This window comes from Procambarus clarkii, chromosome 37 (genome assembly GCF_040958095.1).
Source record: "Procambarus clarkii isolate CNS0578487 chromosome 37, FALCON_Pclarkii_2.0, whole genome shotgun sequence".
Lineage (NCBI taxonomy): Eukaryota > Metazoa > Arthropoda > Malacostraca > Decapoda > Cambaridae > Procambarus > Procambarus clarkii.
This window is the reverse complement of record NC_091186.1, coordinates 25,242,189-25,255,194: the sequence shown is the minus strand read 5'-3', so window position 1 is coordinate 25,255,194 and position 13,006 is coordinate 25,242,189. Positions and strand designations below refer to the sequence as shown.

The 13,006-nt window shown below is 40.4% G+C and overlaps 1 protein-coding gene across 4 annotated transcripts in view; it reads left to right on the top strand.

Annotated features, from left to right (window-relative positions):
* LOC123765846 (class A basic helix-loop-helix protein 15) overlaps positions 1–13,006 on the top strand; it is a 63,847-nt gene that overhangs the window by 31,954 nt on the left and 18,887 nt on the right. Inside the window, exons 1-2 of one of the 4 annotated variants that reach the window (XM_069337298.1) lie at positions 8,361–8,591; positions 9,109–9,401. The exons of 1 other annotated variant lie outside the window; for it this stretch is intronic. In XM_069337298.1, coding sequence (XP_069193399.1) covers positions 9,340–9,401 — 62 coding nt within the window. In that variant the 5' untranslated portion in view covers positions 8,361–8,591; positions 9,109–9,339. Of the gene's footprint in view, positions 1–8,360; positions 9,402–13,006 lie in introns of those variants that run through there. 2 more of the 4 variants (XM_069337299.1, XM_045754647.2) reach the window with 2 other exon arrangements.

The window sequence follows — 13,006 nt, the reverse complement described above, 5'->3', positions numbered from 1 at the left end:
TCCACACCGCAATTATAGACAATTATATGATTTAAAAGAGAGAGAGAAGGAGGGAGAAAGGAGGGAGAGATACAAAGATGCAGATAAAGAGAGATAGAGGCAGAAATAGAGAGATAAAGATAGAAATACTGAGAGTGAGAGATAGAGGCGGAAATACAGAGATAAAGATAGAGATACTGAGAAATAGAGTGAGAGATACAGAGAGAGATAGAGTGAGAGATACAGATATAGAGAGATGGAGTGAGAGCTACAAAGACAGGTAGAAAGAGATAGATACAGATATATAGATGCAAATAAAGAGTGAAAGATAAAGAAACAGAGAGGGGGAAGATAGACCCTTATATTACGGTTACCTTGCAGTGTTCCGGGCTCAACGTCCCCGCGGCCCTGTCCTCGACCAGGCCTCCTGGTTGATGAACTGCTCAACCAGGCTTTTGGACGGGGGATATTCTGGTAACCCTTGTTATCCCTGGTACCGCCGGGCACCCTTAGTTGTCTATATAATTATTTCAAAGAATTTCGAAATAAAAACGATCTTAATTATGTCCTTAATTATGACAATGTAAATCTGTCTGTGAGAGAATATTCAAGAAATTGGTTTCGCTTTGGATTTAAGACCTAGCAAAAGAGGGCGGGCCCTACGGGCAGTTACGGCTACTTCTACAGGCATGATCAATGTAACCTATTGTGTCACAGGACAAAATGTATATTGAAGGACTTAACTTGAAGAATTATAGAAAAAGACTCGTGAATAAGACGCCGAGAATATTATTAAGTTATCAATGCATATGATATTAATTTAATCCGTGCTTCAGAAATTTAGGGGAGTGACGTAAGTGTATTAGTACAGAGAAAGAAGTGTGTGATTTAGCTGAGGCGGTAGAGACGAGGCTTCAGCCAGAGACAGAAGTCCAAGAAGAGTATCCAAGATATTCTAGTCGGTTTAAAACAAGTGTCGCATTACACTTACTGCTTAGAGATACCGGAATAAGCGCATCAAAAGGTTAAATTTTGCATTGAACGAAACCAAGCCAAGTGCATACGTGCGCTGAAGGCAGTTTGCACGTTTTTTTTTATTCACCTCCAGTCACCAAGCAGCTGGCGGCTTGGTGCCGAGTCGAGTTCATCCACCTTGCTGTGTGTGTTCTAATTTCCACAGACATCGCGTGCTGCTGCGCTGAAGACCTGTGTTCTCCACCACTCTCCCCCGCCACCAGGTGCCACTGGAAGCATTGTCAAGACCGAAACAATCGTAATATCTCTCGATGCAGTTGAATATCTCGGAATGGTACTAAGTCATACGGAGTGTGTGCGTCCTCTCGTGTGTAGCTTGCTTATACTGTATGTGTTGTATAGCGTGTGTAGGCAGGAAGAACTGAGCGTGCCACACCCGCCTACTGTCAGCTGGTCCACTCTCACTGAGCGCTCTGGGAGAGGTGCCCCACACTGCAAAGGGGGGAATAGGGGGCAGTGGGCAGGGGGGACTATGAAGGGAGAATAGGGGAGAAAGGGGAGGATGAGTTGAGAGGGGGGATGGAAATGAGGAAGAGGAAGAGGGGAAGAAGTAGAGAAAGGAGAGGGGGAAGGGGAAAGAGAGTGGGAATGGGGAAAGAAGAGGAGGGAGGTGAGAGAGAAGAGTGATGAACCACCAAAAAGTTGACGTTTTTCTATAACTGAATTTGGACAAATGGGAAAACTTACTTAACTCTAACACCTAACCTAACCCCTTCTAGCAATCCTAGGCCTCATGCACGCTATCTTAAGCCAAATATACTAGGCCCAGGTATATTTATAGCACATAACTATATTGTATAGCATATAGGTGCTACCAAGCCTAGGAATATTTACATTTGGTTTTCAGCTTAATTAATTTATCCGGAATCGACAAAATTAATTGTAAATAAAGTTGTTCACTGGTAGTCCATCCCTATATATTGGTTCTTTACACCAAATAGTTGTTGTTTATAAGTAATATAAGTGTGTTTGTGTACTCACCTATTTGTGCTTGCAGGATCGACCTTTAGCTCTTGGACCCCGCTATTATACCCGATAGTTTTGTTTGATGCAATGATTCTTGGCCTATTTCCCTCTTATATCTGCTTTTTAAAGTTATGAATGGAGTTAGCCTCTACAGTCTGCTCCTTTAGGTCATTCCATTTACACCATTTGTGTGTGTGTGTGTGTATTGTGTGTGTGTGTGTGTGTGTGTGTGTGTGTGTGTGTGTGTGTGTGTGTGTGTGTGTGTGTGTGTGTGTGTGTGTATTGTGTGTGTGTGTGTGTGTGTGTGTGTGGTGTGTGTGTGTGTGTGTGTGTGTGTGTGTGTGTGTGTGTGTGTGTGTGTGTGTGTGTGTGTGTGTGTGTGTGTGTGTGTGTGTGTGTGTTACACTAAGTAGAACACCCGTTCCTCAAATAGAAGCGATGGTCTCAAATTGGTCTCACAAAACTCATTAATGTATATTTTTAGTGAATTAGAGTTAATTACAAATAATGTAATTAATACAAATTCAATATAACGAAACGAAACTCGGAAAAATATATATTTGAAGTTCATATTACTCTTAAAATGTAATTTTAAATTATTATTATTAAGAACATCATGTTATATAATCTGTTTATGATTCTCTCTCTGATCGATTGGTAGCCTAAAGCAACACAGCTAGACAATAGGAACTAAGACACTTTAGAATGAACTGTTCTTGGAGAAGTGTTCACTTAAACAATAATGTGGTCGCCCGTGGCCTCGGGAAATTGGCACTTAACACTCGGTAGAACGAAAATAACTCCCTGAATGCTACAAGAACTATGTAAACTTATGCAACAGGTTCTGTCAGCAGCAGCTTGAATATATTATTTCAGTTTTAGTATTTTTAAACTCTTCTTAAAAGTGGCTTCTTAAAAGTATTTCTGGCATAAAATATAGTGATACAAATCACATTCCAAATATATAATTTGATGTCCTGAGACTATCATAGCAACCCCACAACAGTTGACTAACTCCCAGGGTACCTATTTGCTGCTAGGTGAACAGCGGCATTAGGTGATAGGAAACGTGCCTAACCATTTCTGTCCCGCCCATGATTCGAACCCGGGAATCCTGATAGTGAGTCGAGAACGAACCCAACTGTACCACCGAGACCCGTGCTTGTAATTATCATTTGTTAGGCTTTATAAGAACACGAAAAAAATGGGGCCCGGGACATTATCTAACATCAAACAGATATATCGAGAACATTGTCGAGTAACGTTGAATCGACGTTTATTCATGGTTGCATCAATGACGTTTACCCATATTTATCCAGGGGTACCCATATTTACCAAGGGGGGGGGGGGGGGATATACCACGTTGGAAAGCCAGCTGGCTGTGACGTATATACTATGTTCATTCCTGGGAAGACGTAGTGATTTATCATCGTTCAAGAGAAATTTGGATAAAGAGGAAGGTATCAATTGTGTGGGTGCGTGTCCTTCAGCTGTGAAAACATTAGCTGAGGCGAGGAGAAACGGGAGGCTAAGTTTAGCGAAGCTTGGAGTGTGCCGTGAGTATGTATGTAGGCACCTACGTGTGCTTGTAGGTGGCTGAGCTTGAACTCTGGGGTTCCGCCTCTCAATGTATAAACGACTAGTGTGTTTATATGTTTTTAATCTTTGTGGATTTTATCAAATTGTGTCACATCTATATTTAAATATGTATGGATTCTGCCTCCATTACTTCACAACAACTGTATGGAGTCTGTCTCCATTACACCACAATCCGTGTATGGAGTCTACCTCCATTAGTCCATAGATCATTCCATTTATTTACTGATCTGCAGTCCGCTCTGATTTAAAGAATCTTTCTAACCTCTCTGTGATTAATTCGGATACTTGGTTTCAATCTGTCCCCTTCTTAGTGTGTACTTGATTTAAAATATTTGTTCCCATCCACTCAGTTACCCTGAGTATTTTCTATATTGATATCATGGTTCCCTTGTTTATTCTCTCTGATGATGCGAGGTTAAATTCTTTTAGTTACAGTTGGTATTTCCTTGTAGCTCATACCTTGAGCAGCCTAGCTTAAATGATTAGCTCAATAGTGTGATATATTTGACATACAAAGTTTTGAATGGGTTCTTGTTCAGGTTTCTAAAGTTAGATCTTATAGTAGCCTTGCATATGTATCTGATTTAACGAGATTTATGTTGGCCTCGTGTGACCTTAAGACTTTGTTGAGTTTCAGGATGGTTTTTCCTTCACTTGGATGCACATGTTCGGCCTTTTGTTAATAAATAAATAAATAAATAAATAAATAAAATAAATAAATGTTTATTTAGGTAAGGTACATACATACAAGAGATTTTACAAAGATTGATGGATTTATAGATAGAGCTAGTACATACAATGTCTAAAGCCACTATTACGCAAAGCGTTTCGGGCAGGAGTCCAACATGGTCAGTATGCTAACGAGCAACTGTTAACGAGCAACTATCATCATTACATTACATTTATTAGATTCAACCACTTGTTAAGCCACTTTTTAGTATTGTATTATGATAAAGTAGCCTAACATCTATTTGTTAGACCATTACATAAGTTTTCCAACTTGTTCCTGCATTTATTTCACAGTCTTTCCCAGTGAGTATATTCCCCGTGAATAGATCATAATACTGACCATGTTGAACTCCGCTAGTAATGTGGCTGTGACGTGGAGGAATGTACTCTGAACACTTCTCCCTTGAAAAAGGGTTAAATATTATTGTTTTTTTGTGTTATCCTCTATTATTTGTTGTCTATGTCAAGCCAATGTTCCAACAGAGCAAGTTAATTGTTGAATAAGCAATTCTAAAACTATTTTTCTTGTTTTGCTATGCTGACGATCCATATACAGCATAGCCTACCAAAACTACTAAATAAACAGAGTATTGAGCAATGCAAAAGGTGAGATATCTGGTACAATTTAAGTTTTAATGCAAACAGATTGGCATTAGTGAGTTTAGGCACCTGAGGAACGAGCTAGTGGTCGCTTGTCCTCGTTCTAATTGACAAGTCACCATTGTGGAAAGTCTATATATGACATAATTGGCCTGGGAACGCTGAACTGTTACAAGCGTTAGTTGGCTGTATATATATGTGCGAGTTTGGGTGAATATTGGCCAATAGGTATTACACAGTTCCATTTACTCTTATATTCTTATGATTTAGAAACTAGAAAGGTGACGGCAGGTGATGTCTATAAACGTGGAGAGTTTCTTGATAAGAATTAAGGTTAACGGTGACAACTTTATTTTTTTAACAATATCAGAAGTATTTTGTCACATGTCTCAATGCTAGTGTGTTCCATGTTAAGCCTTGCATAATTTATAATGTAAATATATCTTTTAGATTAAGCTTATCAGAATAAGCCAATGTAAAGCAATTATAAATGTGCGTTCATAAAAAAACGCACATAAAAATAGCAAGTTTTTTAATTTATACTAAATCAAATTAAGTGTTATACTTACGTGACAATCTGAAAATTTGCAGTCTGAGGAAAGTCAGTCATGCAAGACATGACAGAAAATTCTCAAGCGACGTGAGAAAGAGCTTTGGTCAAGGGACCTTCTCACGGCCTGTCTGGCTCCCGGTCTTGCTGTAGCCTAAGGTAAGCTATCGGGAGAAATCCGCTGTTGTTGTTTTAGATTCAGCTACTTAGAACAAAAGTTCCAAAGTAGCACGGGCTATAGTGAGCCCGTAGCGGACTTACCTGGCACAGGAACGAGGCTGTAACTCAAAAATCCACTAAGCCAGTATGACGATATAGCACTTGGAAGGGATATAAGGATAAAGTGCTGGGATATGTGAGGACGGAGTGAAAGAATGCTACCCCCAACCACTTGGGATCAAACGTCGGTCTTGCAAGAAGCGCCGTCGTCACTCTGACGACCAGATTAAGCTATTGCCCCGTTATGGGAAGGAGGTAAAGCATTTGAGGAAATAGAGCACTAAGGCGATGAGATAACGCACTAGGGGAGAGGAGATAGAGCATTAAGGGAATGAGTTAGAATAGTAGTTATGAGTTACTACTAGTTATGAGTAGTAGTTAGTAGTCACTTGCAGGATGCTGCTTCTGGAAACGTCCCTTATTAAGACTACCCATAGCCCAGCCGAAAGACCTTGGCCTCACACGAGTGGGGTCCACGGTTCGAGTCTCTTATAGCCCAAGTAAATTGAGGTAGTTACTTTGGGCGTGAACCCTTTTTTGGACTCTTGGGACCTTCCGGCCCACTCCTCGCAGTGGCTTGGCGGGTCTAGTTTCTTTGCCTTGCGGCATATTTCATGTGTAACCTTCCGGCTATTTTCCTGATGTGCCTTGCGGCGTTTGAGGGAAATTCGAGTAGACCTCGGATATATCCAGCATTTGATCATTCCCCCAGGATGCGACCCCACAACAGTCGACTAATAACCATGTTCCTAATCACTGCTGGGGTGAACAGAAGCAATGGGTGTAAGAAGACTTGCCCACACGTCTCGAGTGGGGAGGTGATAGAGCAGAAGCAGGGAAGCTAAGCGATTGCGACCTGGAGACATGAACAGTAGTGACAGTGGATTGTAAATCACATTCTAAATGAAACAGAGTTGAGGATAAGCTAAAGAAATTGAAATAAAAATGAGAACAAATAGGAGACAGAGAGCTACTGTCTGCAAGACAGAAAGTACGAACATTATGCAGGTAAGGCAAGCAATTAACAGTGCAGACAGGAGCGTACACGAGTCACGTCAGACTATGAACGAGGAAAATGGTAAATGCAATAAGTAAAAAAAACAGAATGTATTACATATATTTATTTGACTTTAACCACCGCGTGTTTGCAAATTTTGTGTGCCGTGAATTCCAATCAAGCGAGGACGTGTCCAACACAGAAATAACGTAAATTAATTGCAATAACAGTTCCTCACTTCAATAGGATAAGGAAATGCCAAATTTTCCTCGTTCTCTTCTATTTGTCCAGCTGAAAACTTTATTACATGTTCTGTAACATAGCAAAACACCGCTGGATGAGTTTGCACAGTCTTGGGTGATACAGCCTTCCTCATTGTTCCACACCGTTCTCATTCCTGCTCTCTATTATGGAAAAAAATAATTATTGTACATGTACAGTTTGTACAGTCAATACCATTATACCAATGAAATACTAACGGTGATGGTAGGTGTGCTAGGCTACCAGAGGAGAGGTAATATGTGTGGTAAACTAACAGAGCTACGATGATAGGTGTGGAAGACAACCAGAGGTATGATAGATGACCACAGAGGTGTGGTAGACTACGAGACTGCGGTGATAGATGTGGTAGACTACGAGAGGTGCGGTGATAGATGTGGTAGACTACGAGAGGTACAGTGATAGATGTGGTAGACGGTGATAGGTACAGTGATAGATGTGGTAGACTAGGAGAGGTACAGTGATAGATGTGGTAGACTAGGAGAGGTGTGGTGATAGATGTGGTAGACTAGGAGAGGTGCGGTGATAGATGTGGTAGACTACGAGAGCTGCGGTAATAGATTGCGAGAGGCGCGGTGATAGATGTGGTAGGCTACAAGAGGTGCGGTGATAGATGTGGTAAACTACAAGAGGTACAGTGATAGATGTGGTAGACTAGGAGAGGTACAGTGATAGATGTGGTAGACTAGGAGAGGTACAGTGATAGATGTGGTAGACTAGGAGAGGTACAGTGATAGATGTGGCAGACTACAAGCGGTACAGTAATAGATGTGGTAGACTAGGAGAGGTACAGTGATAGATGTGGTAGACTACAAGAGGTACAGTGATAGATGTGGCAGACTACAAGAGGTACAGTAATAGATGTGGTAGACTAGGAGAGGTACAGTAATAGCTGTGGTAGACTAGGAGAGGTGCGGTGATAGATGTGGTAGACTACAAGAGGTACAGTAATAGATGTGGTAGACTACAAGAGGTACAGTAATAGCTGTGGTAGACTAGGAGAGGTACAGTAATAGCTGTGGTAGACTAGGAGAGGTGCGGTGATAGATGTGGTAGACTACAAGAGGTACAGTGATAGATGTGGCAGACTACAAGAGGTACAGTAATAGATGTGGTAGACTACAAGAGGTACAGTAATAGCTGTGGTAGACTAGGAGAGGTACAGTAATAGATGTGGTAGACTAGGAGAGGTGCGGTGATAGATGTGGTAGACTACAAGAGGTACAGTGATAGATGTGGCAGACTACAAGCGGTACAGTAATAGCTGTGGTAGACTAGGAGAGGTACAGTAATAGATGTGGTAGACTACAAGAGGTACAGTAATAGATGTGGTAGACTAGGAGAGGTGCGGTGATAGATGTGGTAGACGGTGATAGGTGTGGAGGGCGAGCGGGCGAGGCACGCACCACGCTTGACAGGCAGTATGGCGGTGGCCGCGGGAGTGTGAGGAAGGGCTGCTGCTCCTCCGCTCTCACTGCTCACACCGCTCTCAAACCTTGTATCAGATCATTCACGGTGTTGCTGCTGCTGCTGCTCCTGCTGAAGGTGGCTCTTATGCTGCAAGCTACTCTATCACACCAAGATCGCACGTTCAGAAAGATGCATCGATCGTACAGGATACTGAAGCTCAAAGCTTAGGTGAAAATAATATATATATACCGAAAAAAAAAGTGTAAAAAAAACCTGTGGCCTGACCGCAAAATATCAAGCTTGATTCTTGCGACAACTGTGTGAGCTTGCAAAAATATATATCTAACACTAGGAAAGATTTTGTAAAAATTCGGTGAATGGACTTGAGGTGATAGTAAAAGGACGTGGGGTGTCAACACTTGTCATGTAAGGATATGACAGTCGGTGGAAAGCTGTCAACCACTGACAAGTAACTTCATGAGTTTTTCCCCGACCTGTTTTTTTCCGTCCATATAGTTTTAAAACCACCACCACCACCACTCCCTGATTATATAATGTGACTCGTGGTACTGGAGTCCCATGTACTGAAGTGACCGTATATAATAAGAAACTTTATATATATAGTGCTCAAAGAGATTGATTGTTGTGGAGCAGTATTATGTACTTAAGACTCATTATAATCTCTGGTACGGTATTAAGTGGGGACCATTTGAACTACTGATACTAAATCTGTGATATTTACTAGGGGAAGTGGCAAGCTGTATGTAACTGGCTGATTAATGCACTTTTTTTAAGTTGAACTGCCACACACTTTCAAGTCAGCCGTGTGAAGTTTATAAAATTATAATCTATATAAGTGGTTATAGAAAGATAGACATCTGATAAAGCAAACAGACAATTTGCTGTCGAACACTCGCTCTGAAATGCCTTTTGAGAAGCACTGTTCCTTGGCAGTGAAATCCAAACAGTGTGTTGAATGCAAGAAAGACTAACCTCGGGTAAAGTTCCACCCCGGGCACCGCCGGGTCCCACCACCAGGTAGGCGCAGCTCTCTTTAATATTTTATTATATAAAAAATATATTAGAGGACTTGAAATACAATTTTTACAAAGTAGTTATATATATGTTTCTCATACAAACCACTTATAAAAACCGCTTGGTGCCTACTTTGATAATTACTTATAAAAACCACTAATCCCCTTTATTGTAGAATTCATATTCTAATACTTCGTCCTGGAGAGTGCAAGGTGAGAGTTGAGCTCGATTACGTGTTTGAATTAGAGCAGGTATATATGTGGGTGTGACTATAAACATACTTTGGTACGTCAACATTTATGCTGCTAACAGAAACTGTATGATGGGGGGTTACATTGTGTCAAGAGCTAGTTACGTAATAGTCCAAATCCCCATCTCGCAGGATGGTTAGTTATGCAGTGATCAGTAGGCTGCACTGGCAAACTGTATATGCATTATGAAGATATCCTCAAGGAGCACGGGAGTGGATAAAGTAATTACAAGGCTCCAGGTACCTCATACCGGCATGTCTGAAGGGTCTAATGACCGGACATTTGTCTAGCAGAGACCTCGTTATCAAGTCTGCGGAACCAAATTGTACACTTTCGAGCAGTATGTAGAGAAATTCGTGTGCGCGTTAGACTATTTAAGAGCCTTGTTTTGTTTCTGGTTGAATTCATGGTTTAATTAATCAAGTTAGGTGAACGTTTATTGCCATAATATTAGTCATGTCTTAACAAAAAGTCAGGCTGTCTCGGATTACTGTTTCCGCTGAGTAGGTAGGTTATGTGACGTTTAAGAAAAGTTTCGTCTCGTAATATATATATAAGTGTTTATTTGTCACATTAATTTCCAAGCACACGTTTATCGAAGTCAGATGAAAAGTATAATAAATGTTTACTATAAAATAATTTTAGATCTTAAGTAAATGGGAAATTTATCTTCAACAGAAACGCCCATTTATGAAAGCTGTTAGTACATGTCAGGGCTTTCAGCTCGTATACCTCAGCTCATCCATTCAGGCTTTCGAGGGCCCGTTTTATATGCACAAGTAAATGTCATTGTAATTAATTGCTTGTAATTTCTATTAGATCATACTTGAGAAAAGTCTTGTACAACAAGACCGCAATATCAATATATATATAACATATATTTATAAAGAATCTCTTATCACATAAAAATGTACCCAACTTTTTTTTTTTTAGTACGATTATACTAACACGTCTATAAACAGACGTGGCTATTTCGCGATCTGCATGTAAAGTACCTTTCTTGACTAAGGTACCATGGAGTTTTATTAATGTGGCTCTAAAGTGTTGGCTTACGTGGCACAGATCCATGGTGTAGATATTGAACTGCAGTTAAGTTGAACTCTAATACATTTTTAGAAACATTAGCAATACCTTTTTAAAGATGTATTCAGGGGGCAGAATGGCATGCCTATCGATAACTTTATTTAATTTTTGCAGAGAGTTAAGTTGATTAAACGTAATTTTAGTACATGACCTACAGCGTCTACGACCTTGATTTACAGTGTAACTTATAAGATAAGTTAAACAGAGCACAAAAACATCAACCACGATGTAGAGAAACTCTGCTTCGTACTCTTTTTTTTTTTACATAGTTTAAAGATGTTAAAAGTAAACAGTAGTGATGGGAACATATATTGGTTAACTGCAATAGCATTATCGAGAGACGGTAACTGTAAAGGTTCGCCTCAAGCCGCGGTTAACTGACATAGCGGTTCAGTAATGTTAGCCAAACCATAAATGACAGTAACTGCCGCCGCGAGTTCTAGTGCCCAGTTTAGTTAGCAATTGTAACTGGGTTCATGTTGCTTTATTTAGTGAAGTTATGGATGGCCCATTAAGTTTCAAAAACAAAATAAAGATCATAGCGTTTTCCCCAGATAGCAATTAGACTATTGTAGTTCATTACAGTGAAAAAGTTTAACATTTGTATCTTGTAAGATTAGATTTAACGTCGGTTAGTTTAATAATTACTCCCAAGTAAATGCTAAAACGAAAAAGCATTCAGAATCAGCTTACAACCGTTATTGGACCAAGACTTTGATTCTCGAACAGTACAAGACGTTTGTTGTTGATTGAGGGACGACTGTGATCGAGGGATCAGATGCGTCCGGGCAAGACGTTTAGGCAAGTATCTGTACGCGTATATAATGTGTATGTGTTCACCTACAGTAAATATATATTTAAAAGTAGGTAAACTGATAATGGTTGCATTCTGGAGGAGGTCAGTCATTGGCCAAGGAGGACCTCGACAAGCCTAACAGGCTTTTATGTCTTCGACAACGGGAATTATTTCCTCCAGTCGGAACTTACAAGGCAACGATGTGCGTGTTTGTACACAATACACACGTTGCCCTGGGGCCAGATTCACGGAGCAGTTACGCTAGTACTTATGAACATGTACATCTTTTCTCAATCTTTGGCGACTTTGTTTACAATGATTAAACAGTTAAGGAGCTTCGAGGCACCAGGAGGATGTTTATAACAATAATAACAGTTGATTGGCAAGTTTTCATGCCTGTAAACTGTTTATTAAATGTAACCAAAGCCGTCAAAGATTGAGGAAAGATGTACACGTTCGTAAGTACTTACGTAACTGCTTCGTGAATCTGGCCACCCCCCAGTCCTCTTAACTAAATAGATCGCGTTTTATACGTTATGGTAACCATCGTTACAAATGCAGCGTACAATGAAAAGCAACAGCTCACAAATATCGCTACTCTTAACAACAGTTCCAAAGTAGCACGGGTTATGGTGAGCCCGTTGTGAACTTACCTAGCACAGGAGCGGGGCTGTAACGTTGGGTTAGGAGATTGGATTTTTATAGGAGTGGCAAATAGAGAAAACGGGCTGGCGTGCGAGTGATCACGGAGCCTTGAAGGTATGGCATACCTGGCCTGCATGGTGTACCCGTTTATCTCCTGTTGGCACAACTACTAACTAATGTGTTGAAGGTTGAACACTGGCAGTTGAGTGTCAAAGTCTGGCAATCCCATTTATTACTGTACACGGCTTTAGGCATTCCCTGACCATTAATGCTCGCTTCAGTTACTATTTAATCATGCAGTAAGTTTTCCCCCACAATTGAAGTTTAATTTTAAATTAGAGATAGTTAAAAGCTTCTGCTAGTTTGTTTCTAATATAATAAAATGTTTGGAATAGAAAATAACACAACTTTGGGTACTTGTATTAAAAATAACAATCATATGATTGTATTAATAATAATAATAATAACAAGAATATCGGATAGATGAAATATGACTTTAAATTATAGTGCACCTTAGTTTCCGGCTTGCACAATAAAATAGTGCTAAAAGGAGTTTCGGAACATTTCTGCGAGGCATTATGGTGGCTCCATTCTTACCTTGAACGTCTGCTGAGGACGCTGCCAAGGCGAGCAGGGTCGTTCACTGAGCTAGCCGTACGGTACCCAGGTTCACTTGGAATGTAATCCAGGGTCTTCGCGACCTGGCGAATGTTTTGATGCTTGCTCAGGTTAGCTTAGTTCATTTTGTATGCACCCATAACAATCCTATGGGTGGTAGTGGAAAATGTAACAGAGGTACATATAATGACCTCAGGAACTGAACCCCAAAATTA